The 18,862-nt window shown below is 52.4% G+C and overlaps 1 protein-coding gene across 2 annotated transcripts; it reads right to left on the bottom strand.

Annotated features, from left to right (window-relative positions):
- Window positions 1-2: 2 nt before the first annotated feature.
- TMEM140 (transmembrane protein 140) lies at window positions 3-13,902 on the bottom strand. 2 transcript variants are annotated; one of them, XM_044246624.1, is made up of 2 exons: window positions 13,847-13,902; window positions 3-1,609 (listed from the first exon to the last, which is right to left on the bottom strand). In XM_044246624.1, the coding sequence occupies exon 2, from the start codon at window positions 1,571-1,573 to the stop codon at window positions 1,019-1,021; it is 555 nt and encodes a 184-aa protein (XP_044102559.1). In that variant the 5' UTR covers window positions 1,574-1,609; window positions 13,847-13,902; the 3' UTR covers window positions 3-1,018. The 2 variants fall into 2 exon arrangements, with proteins under 2 accessions (XP_044102559.1, XP_044102560.1); XM_044246625.1 differs by lacking the exon at window positions 13,847-13,902 and adding an exon at window positions 3,088-3,182.
- Window positions 13,903-18,862: the final 4,960 nt, after the last annotated feature.

The following is an 18,862-nucleotide window of genomic DNA, read 5'->3' as shown; positions in this document are numbered from 1 at the left end:
AGCCTCGGCCCCGGGGCAGTTGTGAAGCAAGAGTGGCCAGGGAGTCCTCAGGAGACGGCGGACCAGATCCCGCCGGAGTCAGCATTTCTGTCTCTGTTCAGGGTGGCTCCGGACAGGCGTGGAATGGGGCTGTCGTTTGCTGTCCGGGTTTTCTGATGTGCAGATGCGGAGAAATACAGTCCCCCAAGGCGAAGGTTGTGCTTTTATCCTTTGTGCAGTTCGGGTGGAGGAGTGAAGAGGGAGGTGCAGCCTCTGTACGTCCGGGGTGCAGCTCTGTGCGCCTTCCTCTCCTGCCCTGGGATCTGGCGCGTTCTGTTCCCGACTCCCAGGGCACGTGCGAGGAATGATTTCCCGCTGCCACCCCGTGGCATCTGGCCGCAGGTCCAGGAGCCTTTCCAGGAGAGCCCTCAAAGCCTCCGAGGCTTCTGTTTGTGCCCACGGGTTCTGTCTGTGGTGAATCCCTCAAGGGGTCCCTCCTGGGCCTTTGGGAGTGGTATTGGGAGAAGGGCTCCACACGTCACACCCCGGAGCTTGCTAACCAGGGCCCCACGGGACACTGAGGCACGCTCTCTCTCTCATAATGTTCCCCGTTTGTTGACATAAACCTTTCCTGGGTTCTAGTCTGATATCTGGCCAATTACCCTGGCAATCAGGCCTCATGAGGGCAATTCTCTCCCCGTTCTCCTGAGGACAAGGTACGAATGGCTTGCTCAGATCAGTGTCTTAGAGCAGGAGTTCTCTGGACAAGGAGCTACGTGGTCTGGGGGTGTCCTTGGGAACCTCAGAAGCCCCACAGGAAGGACAACCCTGCACAAAGGTTGTCCCACCATTGCTGCCTCCTGGCCTCTGGACACTGGGTACCCCCCTTTCTCTGGGGTGGGGCCCATCTGCTAGGGCTTGAGATCAGCTTTCCCCATGAAACAGGCTGAGAAGACACACTAGCCCTTCAGTTTTCTGGCACCTTCTCTGAGCATGGTTCAAACTGAACTCTTGCAATCATACAAGCCTTTAGATAGAACTAGAAGCTGTCCAGCTTGCTCTTGTCCTCCGCCCTCTGAGGGAACATGACCGTGGCCATAAGCAAGAGGACAAGTAAGGCCAGGGCAGTGCCCAGAGCTAAAAACCCAGGCCCCAGGAGGGAGAGCCTGAGCCACTTCCAGGTGTAGGTGAGGAAGAGGCCCAGGCCACTGGCCAGCAGCAGAGAGGACATGGCCAGGAAGCCCACCGCCAGCTGCCACTCTCCCTTGCTGCCGTTGCACCGGGCCAGGAAGAGAGGCAGGGGGACAAAGAGCGCGAGGACCAGGGCCCCGTACACACCCAGCCTGGCCAGGGCCAGGCCCACCCGCGGCACGCCCAGGGCCTCCAGCTCAGGGAACTGGTGGCACCGCAGGGAGCCCGTGCCCTCGTCCCACAGGCAGAAGTTGTAGAAGCCGATTCTGAGGTTGGGCCAGTCCGCGAGGTTGCCGGCCTTCCAGAGCAGAGCGTAGAACAGCAGGGAGATGGCCACCGCCGCGACGGCCATGAGGCCCAGGAACAGCAGCTGCTCACTCCGCCTTGGCCCCGGGACGGTCATGTTCTCCTGCCCTTCGCGCGGCCGCCTTCCTGTGACCTGAGGGAAGTCACATCCGTCAGTGCCCAGTCTCCCTCCCGGCACCCTCACAAGCTCACGTTCTCCCTTCTGGGATTCCATAAACACCTATGGTAACCTTCCTTCCAACCGCAGCAGGAAGAAGAAGTTGGGAGGGAACCTCCAGGCAGGACCCACTCGGTGAGTCCTCAGCGGCCTCCCTGGGCTGAGCTCAGGGGAAGCCCCCTCCCCGCCCCGGGCAGCTGGGAGGGCCTGACACCGGCTCACTGAGGCCCTCTGAACAGGGGCTTGGCTGCACTTCAGACACCGCAAGCCACTGGAAACGTCTGTGAGGGGGTTTCTCAGATCCTGACGAGGGAGGGCTTGCGGGGGGCGGGGGTGAAGGAGAAGCCAACAGGTCCTTGGGGGCCTGAAGAGGGGCACAGAACTACAGGCACAGGGATCCACGGTTCTCAGGGCGACAGCGGCACCACCGGGAGCTGGAAGAACCACCACCAGTGGGACCCCGACCAGTGCAATCAGAACTTCTGTGGCTGGGGCCAGGCACTGACTGTTCTGGAAGCTCTACAGCGTGCCCTCATGTGAGCTGGGGTTGAAGAGCCCTGCTCGATGTCCTGTCCTGTGAGCCCGCCAGCCCTGCGCTGGGAGTCCGGACGCGTGAAGACAAGAGGCCACCTGGTAATGCAATCACACGGTCCTACTCCCTACTTTAGACACTTTCTAAAAACGGTGTCTACCGTTTTTTCCTGACAACAGTAATTATAGAAATCTTGGAAAATAATTTTTTTAAAAGATTTTATTTATTTATATGACAGACACAGATCACAAGTAGGCAGAGAGGCAGGCAGAGAGAGAGGAGGAAGCAGGCTCCCCGCTGAGCAGAGAGCCCCACGTGGGACTCGATCCCAGGACCCCGAGATCATGACCTGAGCCGAAGGCAGAGGCTTTAACCCACTGAGCCACCCAGGCGCCCCGAAAATAATTTTTAAAAAGAAAAAATATAAAAAATAACCTTTTATCTCACCACATACATAGAAGCACTGTTAATTTTCTACCAATATTTTGTTTCCTATGTGCTGATATATTTTTAAAATAATCATACGGTTGACCATAATGATCTCCTCACTGGATACTGTGAACCTGTTTTCAAAGCTGTTAAATAGTCCTCAAAACCATGACTAATGGCTGCGTATTAGCTCCTGTCATAGATTTATCTGTGCCCCTGTCAGACAACTTGTTTCCATTTTTCACTGTTACAAGTGACAGTCAGGGAAGATGCTTGTAGAATTCTGGTTTTTCCTTAGGCTAGATCTCTAAGAGTACGGTCCCTGAGTCAAAGGCAGCAATATTTTTTAGTGATTTTATTGCCCAGCTGACCTGCAGAAGACTTAAATGCAATATACACCTTCCTCATCGTGTTTGAAAAACCTTTTCAAACTGTGTTTACCTCAAAGGACCCCTCCAAATTGGCCTCTACAGCAGTCGTCTGCATACAATACCTTTGTGTTTGCAAACCTTCCACTTCGGAATGACGGCCCAGAGCTCTGGAACTCAATGCTGCCGGCCTTAGAAGACACCAGGTGCTGGGGACAAACCAGAGTGACATCCAGCGCCAGGGACACTGGTGCAGCCGGAGGGTAGCGTCTGGAGGGTCCCCGGGGAGGAGCAGCCCCTCCCTCTTTCCCACAGCTGACTGGAAGGAAGGGGTGTCTGACCACATCCCTTATTTGTTTTGCAAGAACAGAAAGTGCCCAGACGGAGAGAAAGGACACGTACTTGGGAACAGGATATGGGGCCGGCCTGAGGGAGGGGGGGACTGTCCTCGTGTCCCTGGGCCACTGCACCAGACACCACAGACTGGGCAGCTTAGAAACAGGAGGCTGGGACATCAAGGTGTAGGTACTGGCTGATTTGGTGGCTGGTCAGCCCACCTCCTGGTTCATAGACGGACATCTTTGGCTGTGTCCTCACAGGACGGAAGGGACAAGAGAGCTCTCGGGGCCTCTTGATTTTCTTCGGGGGGCTCTTCCACGAGGGCTCTGCGGTGAACCTAATCACCTCCCAGAGGCCTCACCTCCTGATATCATCACACCAAGCTTAGGCTCCAACATGTGAATCTGGAAGGTCACAATCATTCACTCTAGCAGGTGGCTGCCTTCAGAGGACAAACACGGAGAATAAAGATTTATCAGCAACTCCTTTGGCAGAGGGTGGGGAGAGTGCCTGGGGGTGAGGCTGGGGCCCAATAGAACAGAAACGTCAAGCTGTTCGGGCAATGAGGTTTTGAGCCTGTGAGCACCTGCACACAGGCCCCTGCCCATGGCTTCTCCAGGGGAGCTCGGAGATGGGAGAGCGACGGGCTATCCCCGAGGAGGCCCCTCCATCCGTAGTGTGTACTGACTGGAGTCTTGGGAGGCCTCAATTAATGAAAACAGGAGGCCGAGGCCGTTTGAATGCAGTTGGAGCTTTGTGCTGCGACAGCAAGACTTACCAGGTCTGACAAAGATGTCTTTATGCCCCATGTTGTGAGGTTAGCATAATGGGGGTTCTAACCGGTCTGGCCTGTGGTGCAGGGGGCGTGGGGGGTGCGGGACAGGGGGAGGCAGGGAATCCCCAGCAGGAGGGTGTTTTGTATGGTTTTGGATATTTAACAAATGCTTGTAAAAACCTGTATCTGTGTTTTTAGTGGGTTTAGGTATCAGGGTGTGGAGAGAATTTCCAGGGCTGGAAGCCTGATTTGAACAAGTGTGCTGTAGAAAGTGAGGTCTGACCTGCTTCCGCTGCCTTGGACCCAGAGGTGGGGAGCAGGGGTGGCTTCATCTGAATGCTCCCTCTTGCTGCCCCTGTTTCGGGCCATTACACATGGGTTAAAAAAGAAATCGCTATTATTAAGCATTTTCGACTAGAAGACAGCCCCGCCCCCTCCATGCCACAGACTTGGCCTCTGGAAGGGACGGGAGCGCCAGCCTGGCCTTTGTTTTTGATCTCTCTCTTCCTCAACTGCCCTTTGGTAGGCTCTCAGCAGAGAGAGAAACAAATCAAACTGCAGCTGGGAAGCCCAGAAGTGGGTCTGCGGAGAAGGTGGTCGCCCCTGGCGTCCCTTCTCCCCCCTTCACAGGTGCAGAGTTCAGTCGCAGCTCCTTCGCCTGGAGTTCGGGGTCACAGCCCCCTGGTGCCATTCTGAACTTGCACTTCTCTCCGAGGGGGGCCTGCTCCCTGTGCTCTCCACCCTTGCTGTGCTCAGGCACCCCCCACCCCACTGCTGAAGTCCGACCCTGCTTTCTGCCTCTAAATCCTACGGACACCTGCTCCCTCTAGTTTGCTCTCCGTTTTGTCCCCAGAATGTGGGGTGATACACACTAGGAACTTTTTTTGAATGAATGAATGAATGAATGAATGAGGAAGGGAGGGAGGAAGGGCCCTGTGGCATCCGTTAGTAATTTCAGGCCCGTGTCCTGACAAGCCAGCAAAGCTGCTTGAGGTGAAGGGTGGGCTGTGTTTGGTGTCTCGGCCCCGCGGTGCACAGTGCTGGGCCTCCTGCTGCTTGTGTCCTGTGGGACACCTGGACAGGCTTCAGGACCTCGTGGACTAAGGCTGGAGGCTGGTCCTAGCTTCTTTGTCTAAACGTCTCCAAGAGAACGCAGATGGATGTTCGGCTGCAAAAGCCTGTGGCCCTCTCCTCTGCTGCGCCAGGAGCCCACCCTGGCTTTTTTGGCCTTTAAGGATCCTAGCAGTCACGTTCTCGCCACCATGAGCTTTTTCATTCCCTCTCACAGTAAGCCTTGCTTCCTTCAGAGGGGAACCCAGCAGACTGCTGAGTCACTGCTGCCCTTTTTTAGCTGAACTTTTCCCCGTTTATAATAAAGCAATAGATGCCGATCGTAGAAAACTAGAAAAATATGCAAATGACTAAAAATCACCTATAACTTCGGGTTGAAGAAACAACTCCTCTTAACAACACATTTCCTTCCATAACATTGTTTTACACAGTTGGGCTTGCGTAAATATGTCTGTATCCTGCTTCGTAAACACCATGATAGCGCGAGGACATCTGTGTAGGTTACGTTGTTCGACATTATTTTGTCAGACTAGAACTAATGCTGAGGTGAATGGGGGTGAACCGCCACCTCCTGCCATGGGCACTTGCTTCTCAAGACCACCGAAATGTCCTCTCCTGAGTCGTAGAGTCAAAGGAAACCTTACAAACGGTCCTAGTCCCTTCGTCCCCTTTCACAGAGGAGGGTCGGTAGCTCTGGTCTCCATCTCCAGAGCGTGCTTGGTCCCTCTCTGTGATCCGCTAAAGGACCCGCAGCTTCATCACTTCGGGACCCTGCTGTGCACCGACAAGGACCCCGCACTTACTTACGGCTTCTCTGGTGTCCGTGCTCTACTCAGGGCTCTCAGTATTACATTTTCATCTTATGCCGATGATCGAGATTCCCACAAAACTCGCTTCTCCTCTATTTTGTCTTATATAGAAACAACAAAAAGACCCACCCTCATCCTATTTTTTTTTTCAGTTCGTTCTTCCTGCCCACAGACTCATGACATCCAGTATGCAGAACAGTCGTTCCGCAGAGCTGGGGCTGAGGGCTCTCGCCCTCTCCCCGATTCCCACCTGCCCCGTCCCTCAGGACGCCCCGAGGGGGCCTCACCGAGCACCCCTGCACGTCTTTCATGCCCGATGACCGTTTGTCCAGCACCCGCGGGAGGTCTGTTCCGCTCGCTAGGTGTTCAGTGAGCCCTTGGAGCGTGGCCCATGGTGGGTCATCGGGAACCCACAGACAGCGGCCCCTCCAAGAGCGTGCGCCCTGCACTCTGGGACCTCCGACTTCCTCCCCAGGAACACTAACCTCTGCTCTCCCTGGGGGGTTGTGCCTCTTCTGGAACGTGCTACGAAGGGTAACTTTGCTACCAAGGGTGCCGCCTTTCGTGGCAGCATGAACTATCACCTGGCCTTCTTCCTGCTCCTTTAGGAACCGGACGTCTCCTATTAGTCTTGCTCCCTCCCCACTTCCCCCCACCGCCCCCCCCCCCAGCTTCCACTACGGTGGCTTCTGCTGTATTTTCCAAGAACTTGAGGCAAGTCAGGGCTCTGGCACTTGCTAGTACCTCTGCCTGGAATGCTCTTCTGTTGTCACAGGTCTCCCTCCCTCGCCTCCCTTGGGTCTCTGTGCGCCAATGTTCCTTTCCCAGGGAGGCCAGACCATTCCCCCCTCCTTGCATCTTCACCTTGACTACCCCCCCCCCACAGCAGCCTCTGGTGCTGCCGGGGCCCCTTTCCCGCTCTCTCTGCAGCTTTTTACCCTCTCTCATTCTCAACCTTTTCTTGTCGGACCCCCCACAACCCCCACTCGGATGTAAATTCCATGAGGACCAGGACTTATCTCCCGCTCATTTTCATGTATCTCTAGTTAGCTGACTGGCTGTTTATCTACCCAAAATCTCTCTTTCACTGTTATGTGCCCAACCCCCAGGGCCACCAGGCACAAGGCAGACACTCAGTGTCCGAGGGACATGTGAATGACTGAATGGGCTGAGGCAACGGCACACCGAGGTGATCAAACTCCCGGCCGTGTTTCCTTTTCCTGCCCACTTCTCTGTCCTGGTTCTCCTCCTTCTGGCCCTTGTAGTCTTCCCATTTCCTAAATGTGGGCTCTCTACAAGAATGTCTTCTCTTTCTCAGATATGTTCTCTGAGCCACCAGCTTCCAGAGCTGAACACGGAGGAGGACACACGAGATGTGGGCACAGCTGGGGTCAAGGGCAGTGGCCCCCGCCCCCCACCCCTGCCCAGCACAGCCAGAGCCAACGGGACCGCCCAGTAGAACCTGGACGGTATCACTTTGTTGTCTGAACAGAAGCTTGAAAAAGAAAACAGGTGGGTTACTAGGTGGTTATCAGTTAAAAATTCACCTCCCGGCCTTCCTGTTCATTAATGATTTAAGAAAGCTGGAAATGTGTCCTATTTCCTTTGGCAGAGATAAGAGCAAGCAGAACTTTCCCTGAGAATTCTCTCTGGTCAGTGGAAGGTGTCAAGCAAGCAATCTAATTTGGCTGAGACCTTGCTCGTAGTTAGAAACAGACCAGCATCTCGCGGGCATTTACTCTGTGCGAGCATGGGGAAAGTACTACTTTGTTAAGTTCTCACAAGAGCCCTGGGGGCGCCACTCTGTGGTTCTTATCTCCGTTTTCCAGAGGAGAACCTGAGGCTCAATAAAGGTCAGGCACTTCCCCACTTCCCCACAGCAAGTGGATGGTGACATCTGTCAGGCAGGTTGGTTGTCATCACTGTGGAACCTGCCTCCACCCAGCCCGGCAAGAGCCTGCTGAGGCCTGGGGCGCACCGTTGTCTGTGTTTGTCCTTCACGTAGAGGAGACAACATGGGCTAAGCCTTCTGGGCACAGACGTGGCAGCTGCGTGTCCTGGGTTCAAATCCCAGGCTGACCGCTTACCATCTGTATTATTTAACATCCCAGGGCCTGGTATTCTCATCTGGAAGATGGGTCTACTAGAACTTATTTTGTAGACGTTATAGGAATTAAATGAGGTGAATTTATCTTCAGCATGTGGAACATTACCTAGTAAGTACTATTTTAATTATTATTACCAGAGAGAGGAAATGGAAACTCCTAGAAGTTAAGCCCAGAGCACCACAGCCCGGCAGCGGTCAGACGCTAGAGGAGACCGAAGCAGAGCTCCCCGGAGGACCCGCAGTCCTGGAAGGGTCTTCAGCAACGTCTGATGCAGATGCTGTGTCACACAGGGACGGGGAGGTGAAGGGCAGGGGACGTAGAGCTGGCCCACCCCGGCTCAGGTCTGGGAGCTTGGGCCTGTGGTGTCCCGCACCCCCACCCCCACCCCAGGCTGGGTGAGCCACGTGAATGGAGAGCGAAGCCAGGGAAGTTAGCAGAGTAAAGCCAACCAGTCTGACGGGGGAGGAGCCCGGCTGGAAGCTTAGCTGTCGGAGGAGGGGGCCTGGCCCGACTAAGGCCCCTTGGGCTGAACACAGGACCAGTGTGTTCACCGCTGGGGTGTGGCTCTGACAAAAATAAAAAGGGAAGAAGTAGGGGAAATGTGTCATATTTCCTTTGGCAGAAACACGAGTCCAGGTTCTTAGTTTTCAAAACTGGGCCTCAGTGGTGCCTCCCGAGTGTGTGCAGTGCGAGGCAGCTGCCCGGGGTGAGGAGGGGGGGAGAGGCCCCACAGTGGCTTTTTACGCAGCGTGCGACAGTCAGATGTCCTTTATGCTGCGTGTTAATGAAAGCAGCTTCGCCCGCAGAAATGGGACCAGAGCACGAGACTGCACTTGGGGGTCAAAATCATGGGTCTGCTGCAGAGCCCCATGTGCACAAGCTGCTTGAGGAGGCCGCGTCTGGGGTTCCAGCAGTGCCACTGGCTCTTGGACCATCTGTTTTGCTGCTTATTAGCCGCTGCAAGCAGATGATCCAGCTGGGAGCAGAGGTCAAAGACAGTTCTGAGAGCGAAAAACCCCTTCCGAAGGCGCGCGTGCCTGCGCCTTGGGCCCGCCTGCGTCTGGTGGTTAGCGGTGGGGCTCCGCAGCCGGCTGGTGGGAGGCTAAGGCTGGGGTTCACCGGACCAAAGCGGAGGGCCAAGGCGAGTAGTACTGGAAACTAGGGCTGCCGCTGGCTGTTGGGTCTCCTGCCCGGCCCTCGCCTGCAATCCCGACATGAGAGCCACAGCCCCCCTCCTACTGAGGGGGCCAGGGTTTCTCCTCTTGTGATGCCATGAATGGCATGTTCTGGATGGTTCCCTCTGTCACAGGCCCTGTGGAGTCAGTAGCACTCCGGGCAAACCAGGGGCCTGGATTCACTGAGCTCACTTTCTTGTTGGGGAGAAAAGCCAACAGTAGACTTTTAAAAAATATAATGGTAACTTCTGAAAAGATTTGGGAAGGAAACAAACAGGGTGAAGTAAAGGAGAGACGGCGGCAGGAGGAAGCCGTTAGCCTGGATCAATGGGTCAGGGAGGGCCTGCTTGGGGAGGAGACATCTTGATTTGAGGCCTGAGGGACCTGAAAGAGCCCTCTGGAGTCTTCCAGAGCCTTCCAGGGAGTGAGGGCAGTAGCTATAAACACCTAGTTGGGAGACGAACAGATTTCCAGGGCTGGGGTGCCTGCAGCCCTGTGACAGAGGAGAGGGGACGAGACGAGTCTGGGTAGGTGTCCCCAGTCCCTGAGGGTCTTGTAGGCCAGGGTGACAAGTGTGAATTCTATCCTTCTAACCCAGTGTTCCCTTCACTCACATCCCTGTTCCCCCAAACCCAAGGAGCTTGGCGCCCAGATGGCAGGCAGACCTGAGATTTGGGACAGAAGGAGCGAAGTCCTGGGATTACCTCGTGCACATCCTGCCGGCTGGGCCTGTGGGAAGCACCCAGGCCTACCTGAGTGTGGTCATACCCGGGGTCTGGCAGCGGGGGTGGGGGTGGGGGGTCGCGGACAGTACTAAGGCCTAGACCTTAAGCTTTGCAAGAGGTCTTTAGAGAGCTGGCTGAAAGGATGGTTAAGTTTCCCAAGAACTTCACCTGAGTCTTCTCAGGGCAGGAGAGGGTTCTTCCCTGGGGAGTTTATAATACATATGAAAGGGCTTCAAGCCAGGCACAAAATAACTCTGAGAAAGTAAATCACCCCCAAACTGAGTAGCCAATGCTGTGGGGCCTCCCCCTCCAGCCTTCAGGGCCAGATCTGGGAGCCTGAGAAAGCCGGTCTTGGCCTGGTCAGACTCGGGGCTGGTGTGGATGGGCTGCCTGAGCAGGGAGCCGGGGCTGCGGCTCCTTCTGACCCACCGCCCTGGGGAGCACCCCCACCGCCCCGCTGCGGCCCAGCAGACAGACGGCAGCTCCCCTCACAGAAGCGCTGGGCGGCTGGGGATCCCCTCCCAAAGTCTGTTGACCTCTAGGCTGGGGGAGACCCGGGGAATCCTTCATATCGCTGGGCCAGGACATGGAGGCCGCAGCGGGGCCCAGACCAAGTCAGCCTGCCTGGGAGGCAGCCGTCAAGGAAACCGGACTCCCACACACACAGAGCTCGGCCCCCAGTGCGCTTCCGCCAGCTGGCCGTACCCCGCACGGCGGGACCTCCCAGCCAGTCGTGCCCACGGCTTCCCACACTGCTCTTTTCTCCGCCATTCGCTCGGGCCCCCAATCCTGCCCCAGCGCTCTGGGCTCCGCGAGGCGCTGTACTCCCCCAATCCACGGCTCGTCGTCCCTCACATCAAGGAAGGGCAAACCCATGACTGAACGGTTTTCATTTTGTCATTTGACAGGGCTGAGAACGCCGAGGTGCTGTCAGCCCTGGGTACCAAGCTCTGAGGACTCTCAGGTCTAATGAGAATGCGCTCCAAGATCAAACCTGCAGGTAGGTTACACTGACTACATCACTTGAAGATGTACCATTCTGATGGCCACGGCAGGCTAGAGTCAGCGAAGTAATCCCCGGATCCAGTTCCCAGGTGGATTCCTAGACATAACAGGGGAAATTGGATCCCAACCCCCCAAATGTTAGCCCCCCCAGGGGTACTGGGAGGGACTGCTGGAATCGAGAGAATCTCAGAAAAGCCGCACGTAGGAAGTTAATGTGTGATAAAAGTGGCATTACAGGGACACCTGGGTGGCTCAGTGGGTTAAGCCTCTGCCTTTGGCTCAGGTCATGGTCTCAGGGTCCTGGGATCGAGTCCCACATCAGGCTCTCTGCTCAGTGGGGAGCCTGCTTCCCCCTCTCTCTCTGCCTGCCTCTCTGCCTACTTGTGATCTCTGTCAAATAAATGAATAAAATCTTTTAAAAAAAATGTGGCATTACAGTTCCATGGAAGATCTCCCATTAACGAGCACTGGAGCCGTCAATGAGCTAACTGAAAACAGAACAAAACTGGTATAAGTCCTTGTCTCACGCCACAAACCGAAATAAAGTTCACATGGATCCAAGCGAGACATGTAATGAACAGAAGGAAAGAAGAAAAGCTCTAGAAAAGGGTGAAGATTTGATCTACGACTGAGAAAGAACACTTGGAACTTCAAAGCAAATTGAAATGACAAAAAAAAATTGTACGGACTTAACCATATGGAAAGATACATTTCTATATAACATCATAAAATGACAAGTCAAGGAGCATGGAAAATATCTGCAATAAATATGAAATTATTACTATTATGAATATACCAGATGTTCACACAAATAAGTAAGAACAACCCTTGTACAAAGGGACAAAGGCTATGAAGACGTTTCAGAAGAGAAGAATTGCTGATAGGTCCGTGTAGCTTTATACACTCGACCTAAGGTGCGGGAGTTTCCCTCCGCCAAACAATTCTCGTGACATCAGCTGGTGTCCTATTTAACTCAATTCTGACACCATCTATCTGAAGAGTGTCAGGTCCCACTGGCCAAGGGTTCAGTCTCCTAAGTGGCCCCACCCCCGCCCCACCCCCCACTTCAGAGGAGACTTCATGACCTCGCCCCACGGATGACATCACTGGGCACTGGGCATGGATGACATCACTGGGCACTGGTCATGGGTGACCGACTCCAGCTGGTCTGTCCCCCTACCCCCACCCCAGATTGTGGGGTGGGGCTAAAAGTTCCCTTCTAATCCCGAGGTTGCTTCTGGGGCAACCAAACCCCATCTGTAGAGCCCTGCCGAAAGTCAACTTATTAACATAAACCCAGATGTGGTTGAAAGGGGTTGTTAACGGATGAAGAAGATACCTTTATCTCCATGGTCACTTACAAAATTCCAAAGGTTTTAGGAACTCTGTGCCAAGAAGGGGAATAAAGACCAAATATATATTCTCCTTATGTAAATCACGGTATCATTCACTAACATGAAAAAAGTCTATACGTTTTGTAATGTAAGCAAAGATATGCCAAGTTAAATAACCTAGGAGTATCCCCATCAAAATCTCAGGTGAAAATGTTGGTTATCACAGAACGCATGACAGATGGTGGGAACGGTTAAACAGCCGTGCAGACTTTCTAGGAGGCAATTTGGCAATTTGCACCAAAACCCCTAAAAATCATTCTTTTTGGTCTAGTTGTCCCACTCAGGAGTTTATCCTATGGCAGCAATCAGAAATGCAATCAATGATTTATATACAGGAACGTTCATGGTAGTTAGTATTTGGCAAAAACCAGGAAGGAACTTGAATGCCCACCATGGGAATTAAGACACATCACAGCAACAAAACTCTGTCGACTTCAGAATAAAGTCACGTCTAAAATCATATTCTACAGTACGACTGCAAGAAAGAGACTCAGGGAACATTCTAAAACGTTCGTGTTAGCCGTGCGATCCGTCTCTGGATGGTGGCATTATGGACAATTGCTCTCTTTTTGCACTGAAAATATTTCCAGAATTATGTGTTATATTTATGTAAAAGTGAAACTTAAAAAACTAACATAAACAACCTTTATCATTCGATGAGATAAGGCAGGAGCTGGCTGAAAAGAACACCGAGAAAGAGGAATAGGTACAGAATCCAGTCTAATGAACAGAATCTCAGGTTAGGACTTGGGGAGGAATGGGGTATAGGGAGAAGATCCTGAAAACTGTACAGTAGTGGCCAGGAGGTAGGAAGGAAAGAGGGATCGTGTGTTTGTTTTCCTTCCTAAAGGAGCCTTTGGGTTTACAGGTGAAGAACTATAACGGAGGTTCTTAAGGAAACAGCCCATATTAAATTATTTTAAGATAAGCCCCAGCAGCCCTAAGCTCCCGCCGTGAATTTCCATCAAGGCACGAGGAGCACCGCAGTCTAGTAACCGACGGTCGAAAGGTCTCAGACCCCGTAAGATTCCGAGTCAAGAACACTGGTCTTTCTGACTGTGTATTCGAAGGATTGGAAGCGTGTTTTTGTAACTTCGGGGACTGGTTCAGCTCCTGCGAGTCCGGGATCTGCTCGTGTCCGGCCGCCCGGCTCTGCTGAGCGGCCGCCGTGGCCGCCTCACGCGCCACACACGCTCGTGTGTCCAGGCTCGGGGCGAGCCCTGGCGCTCACACTTGTCCCCGGGTGTCTCTCACGGGGGCCCCTGGCGTCGCCCGCCCCGTCTCGGGGTTCGGACGCGCCCCGGCTGGCGCTGGAGGCAGCTGCGCGAGGGAGGCAGAGCGGGCGGGGCGGGGCGGGTCGCGGGGGCGCGCGGACGCCCACCGCCCTGTCCGGACCCCCGCTCGCGCCTGGGCTGTGGCGGGCGCGGGCTCACGCGGGGGCGGGCCGGGGGCCAGGTGGGCCGCGCGCGGGGCAGGTACTTACACGCACGGCGGGCCGAGCCCTCGGAGAGCGGAGCGGGCGGGTCTCCGGCCGGCGTCCCGGCGGCGCGCTCGGGAGAGGGGCCGGGGGCGCGGGGCCGAGCGGGCGCTGGCGCTCGCGGTCACGGTCTTGGCGGCGGCCCCGCTCGCACCCGCACCGGTGCCCAAGTAAACAGCGCTCGGAGGGCCGGGCCGTTTGTGCTGACTGCTGCCCCGTCAGCTGATTTCACTTTCATTTCTTCACTTGCCGGGGCTCGTGACTTGTCGGAAAAGGGGGACGCGCGCGGCGCTGCGGTTCGGCGGCCCGTCCCCGCGCTGGAGCCCCGCGCTAGCCGGCGGCCGGCCACAGCCAGTTGAGGGTCGCCGCGTCGCACACGGACCCGGGACGGCAAACCGCCCGGGATGCGGGCGCCGCGGAAACACGGCCTAGGACTTCATTCAGAGGGGCCCTTCGCCGTCCCCGGTCTGAGACCCCGGGCCATTCCCCCGCCTGTCCCTTGCTTTCCCGAAGTGGGCTCTGCGGGGTAACGGGGCTTCCCTGGACCGAGCCCAGGTGTCCTCCGCGTTCCCACGGGGACGTGTCTTCCTTCAAAATAAGAGCAGGACGACGCTTTTATTTTGTAATCATAGGGGGTTCCTGGCCAGAGTTTTTAAAAATTGCTTCCTTGGCTCCCAGGACCAGCTGGGAATTCCAATGTGGAGCAAAGCTCGGTTAGGTCGGGGGCCAGCTACCCTAGGAATACTGGAGTCCTTCGGGGTTTCTCTTCCCCTCCCCGGTCCTTCCCATTCCCGGCCTTTGTAGTTCTTTTATTATTTAAAAAATATTTTATTCATTTATTTGCAATTCTTTCCAACTCAAACCTAGAAGGATGAGGTCTAATAGTAAGAAAAGGGGCTCGGGTCAGGGATCTCTGCTGCAGATTCCTAATTATCTACTCAAGCTCTCAGCATCAGCATCACGTTCCTCTCTCTGACTGGCCCGGGCACCCGCTCTCCAGGCTGTTCTGGAAACCAGGGCTGAGGCGTGAGAGGGCTTCGCCCTGAGTGCGGAGTACTGGGCTCGCGGCGATGGCAGCTGTTTCCGTTCAAAGCCGAATTTCTAAATATTTGGCGTGACCTTCATGACCATGCCTTGAAGGCAGAGACAGAAATAGCTTTCTGGTACAAATATAAAATGGTTACTGTGAAAATCAAACACTGGTGCATACAGTGATATGGTATTCAAGAGACATTATTTGCAATTTATTTATTGGAAGTCAGAACGCGCAGAGTTTCGATAGAGCCCAGCGTTCAGAGTTTATTGTGGGAAGAGCAATCCACGTTCTCCCTCCTTCGCCGGAGGCAAGTGCTTTCACCTGTTTCAGCGTTTACCTCAGTTCTCAAAATAACGCTCCCGGGTCAGTACTTTCTGGGTTTTCGGTTTCAGGCCTAATCTATTGATGAACCAATCGGCTGTTACAGCTGTCACAGCTCCCTGACTCTGGCTTCCTCAAGCCTGAGTCTTCTCTTCCTCCTCTGTCCAGGTTGGATATATCAAAAGTTTATTTTCATCAATATTCAGTGTCTGCAGTACTGTCCTATGTAAACATCACACACAGCAGTGGGACCGTGTAGAAAATTGGTTTGTTTTGTTTTGTTTTTCCTTCCCCGGAAAACTGTTACTCTTCCCTGGAGATAATAATTGCCTTAATTCTTTGTTTGCTTGGAGTCCTCTGTGCTTAACAGCCATCCAACCTGCAAATCTGAAATCTTTTTTCAAGAAATGTGTATGCAGGGTACTTGACCTCTTCCGGAGAGTCACTCACGCCGGGAGTGCCCTTGGACCCGCTTCTGCCTTTGGCACAGAGCAGTCCTCCTGGAAGGTTCCCCGCCCCCCATCCTAGGGATTCCCTTAGCCTCTGTCTGACGGGGATCGCCTGTTGCCATCATCAAAGGCTTTCACAGATTTAGTCTTCATTCTCCTCTTAAACTTGATCAATCAAAGGTCGATCGAGTACAGAATTTTAGGTGAAAGTAACTTGCATTTATAATTTTGAAAGCCTTATTCTACTCTATCTGGCCTCCCTGTTATTTTGAGTTTAAAGCTGTTCTGCTTTACAGCTTCCCACATGGTCTCCTCTGCTGTTCTCATCCGTGCAGCTTTGTCTTAAACAAAAATGATGATTTTAGTGGGCTTTTGAGAAGGAACAAAACGAAGTGTGCCCAGCTGGTCATTTTTAACTGGAAGTGTAATTTTTTTTTTTTAAACACCCTAGAGGCTCTTTCTAGCGGTCTCTTTCACTGGCTCTGGTAACACAGCTGGTGAGCTTCTTGCTCTAATCCAAGCTACTAGTCTCCTTTCAATTGCTTATCACCCAAATCGCCACTGGTTTTTGTTTCGTTTATTTGTTTTAATTTATTTATTATTACTTTTTTCACCACTGGTTTTGCCCGCCCCCTGGGGGGTGAACTTCCCCACCCTGTTCCAAACACATCAGTGTACTTGGGGAGAACGCCTGAGCTCTCTCTGTCAAATAAATAAATAAAATCTTTAAAAAAAAAGATTTTATTTATTTGACAGACAGAGATCACCAATAGGCAGAAAGGCAGGCAGAGAGAGAAAGAGAGAGGAGGAAGCAGGCTCCCCTGCCGATAGCTCGATGCGGGGCTCGATGCGGGGCTCGATGCGGGGCTCGATGCGGGGCTCGATCCCAGAACCCTGGGATCATGACCTGAGCTGAAGGTAGAGGCTTTAACCCACTGAGCCATCCAAGCGCCCTGAGTATTGTTGTTTTTTTAAACGGTGATGGTATTCTCATACGGGAGTAGATAGAGGAACCTCTCTTAGGGTGTTCTAGAACTGGGTCTCTGTCCCTTTATTGTTTTTTAAGGGGAAAATTTTTTTAAAAAAGATTTTATTTGTTCATTTGAGACTGAGAGAGAGAGCACAAGTGGGGAAGGGGCAGAGGGAGAGGGACAAGCAGGCTCCCCCCTGAGCAGGGAGCCCAACACTGGGCTTAGCTCCATCCCAGGACCGGGAGATCATGACCTGAGCTGAAAGCAGATGCTTAACCATCTGAGCCACCCAGGCAAAAATTTAACTGAATAAAATCTAAGGGCATTAAAGTATTGAATACATGAACAAAGCTGAAATGACAAATATCAGAAAATTACAAAATAAGAAGCCAATTGTTGTAACTTGCAAGCCCCTTAGTCTATAAATTTAGAACTGATAAGAATACCCATAGGTTTAACTGTGATGTCTTTGTTGTTGTTTAGGTTTTTCATTTTGTTAAAAGGAATAATGCCAATAAGTTTATTGAGGTAAATATTAAACTACTTCTACATATGTCTAAGAATATATTGAAATAGTCTCCCCCCCCCCCCCGGTTATATCCTGCCTGGTTTTACAAACTGACAGGGATGGTTTAAGTAATAGTGTAAGTGTAATATTTACATCCTTCCATTCTAGGGGACTTGATGAAATAGAAATAATATGTCATAATTAAGTTAAACCCATCTATATTTAAAAATGCTCTAGAAGTTATAATTCTCTCAAACTTTAGTAAGACCAAGCAAAAAAATCAAACAGCTGCAATTAAAGTGTTCATCAGAGGTAAATCAAAATTGCTTTTTTAATGGTTTTTTTTTCCAGCTTTACTATGAGTGACAAATGAAACTTGCATGTATTTGAAGCATACAACATGATAATTTAATGTACATTGTGAAATGATTACCACAATCAAGTTAACTAATAATATATCTATCACTTCACTTATTTTGGGGGGGGGGTGATAACACTTGAGATCTCTCTAAGCAAATTGACACATGTAGGGACACCGGGGTGGCTCAGTCCTTGGGCATCTGCCTTCAGCTCATGATCCCAGGGTCCTAGAATTGAGCCCCACATCAGGCTCCCTGCTCAGTGGGAGGCCTGCTTCTCCCTCTCCCCCTCCCTCTGCTTATATTCCCTCTCGCTGTCTCTCTCTCTCTCAAATAAATAAATCATAAAAAAGAAAATTGACAGATGTATAAAGAAAATGTGAGAGGCGCCTGGGTGGCTTGTTCAGGGACTGCCTTCAGCTCAGGTCATGATCCTGGAGTCCCAGGATCGAGTCCTGTGTTGGGCTCCCTGTTCAGCGGGGAGCCTGCTTCTCCCTCTGACCTTTCTCTTCTCATGCTCTCTCTCTCTCATACTCTTTTTCTCTCACATGAATAAAAAATTTTTTAAAAAATTAAAAAAAGAGTGATCATATATTACATAATCTTTATCTATATCCTTCTATATATTGGGATATTACTCGGCTATGAGAAAGGAATCCTATTTGCAACAACATGGATGACCCTGGAGGACACTATTCATTATTTTTTATTTTCTTACTTGGTTACTTTTTCACAAAAAGAATAGGGTTTGAACTGGAGGACCTTATACTAAGTGAAACGAACCAGACACAAATACTGCATGATCACAAAATGGAATCTAAGAAAAAAAAAAAAAGAAACCTATAGTAACACAGAATGCAGTTGAGTCTTTCAGAAGCTGGGTTGAGGGGGAAAAAGGGGGAGAGATCAGATGGCAAAGTCCTTCAGTTCATAAGATGAGTCTGGAGACCTAATGTACTGCACGGTGGTTATAGTGAGTCATTAGGCATTGCGTACTCGAAATCTAACTTACTTTTTTTTTTTATTAAAGATTTTATTTATTTGACAGAGATCACAAGTAGAGAGGCAGGCAGAGAGAGGGGGAAGCAGGCTCCCCGCTGAGCAGAGAGCCCCATGTGGGGCTCGATCCCAGGACCCTGAGATCATGACCTGAGCCGAAGGCAGCAGCTTAACCCACTGAGCCACCCAGGCGCCCAAATCTAACTTACTTTTGAAGAGAAAACAAAACAAAACAACAAAAAAAAAACCAGATGTCCTGCCATGGCTGCGGCTGTTCAGGGGTCGGCTGCACTGACATCTGAATGAGACCTGCATGTGACCCTGGGTCGCTGTGACTTCATGGCCAAGCTGTCCTCCTCTCCTATGGAAGGGGGACTTC

The sequence above is a fragment of the Neovison vison genome, chromosome 4 (assembly GCF_020171115.1).
Source record: "Neovison vison isolate M4711 chromosome 4, ASM_NN_V1, whole genome shotgun sequence".
Classification (NCBI taxonomy): domain Eukaryota; kingdom Metazoa; phylum Chordata; class Mammalia; order Carnivora; family Mustelidae; genus Neogale; species Neogale vison.
Note: the sequence above shows the minus strand (reverse complement) of the source record. Positions and strands in the feature narration are given on the sequence as shown.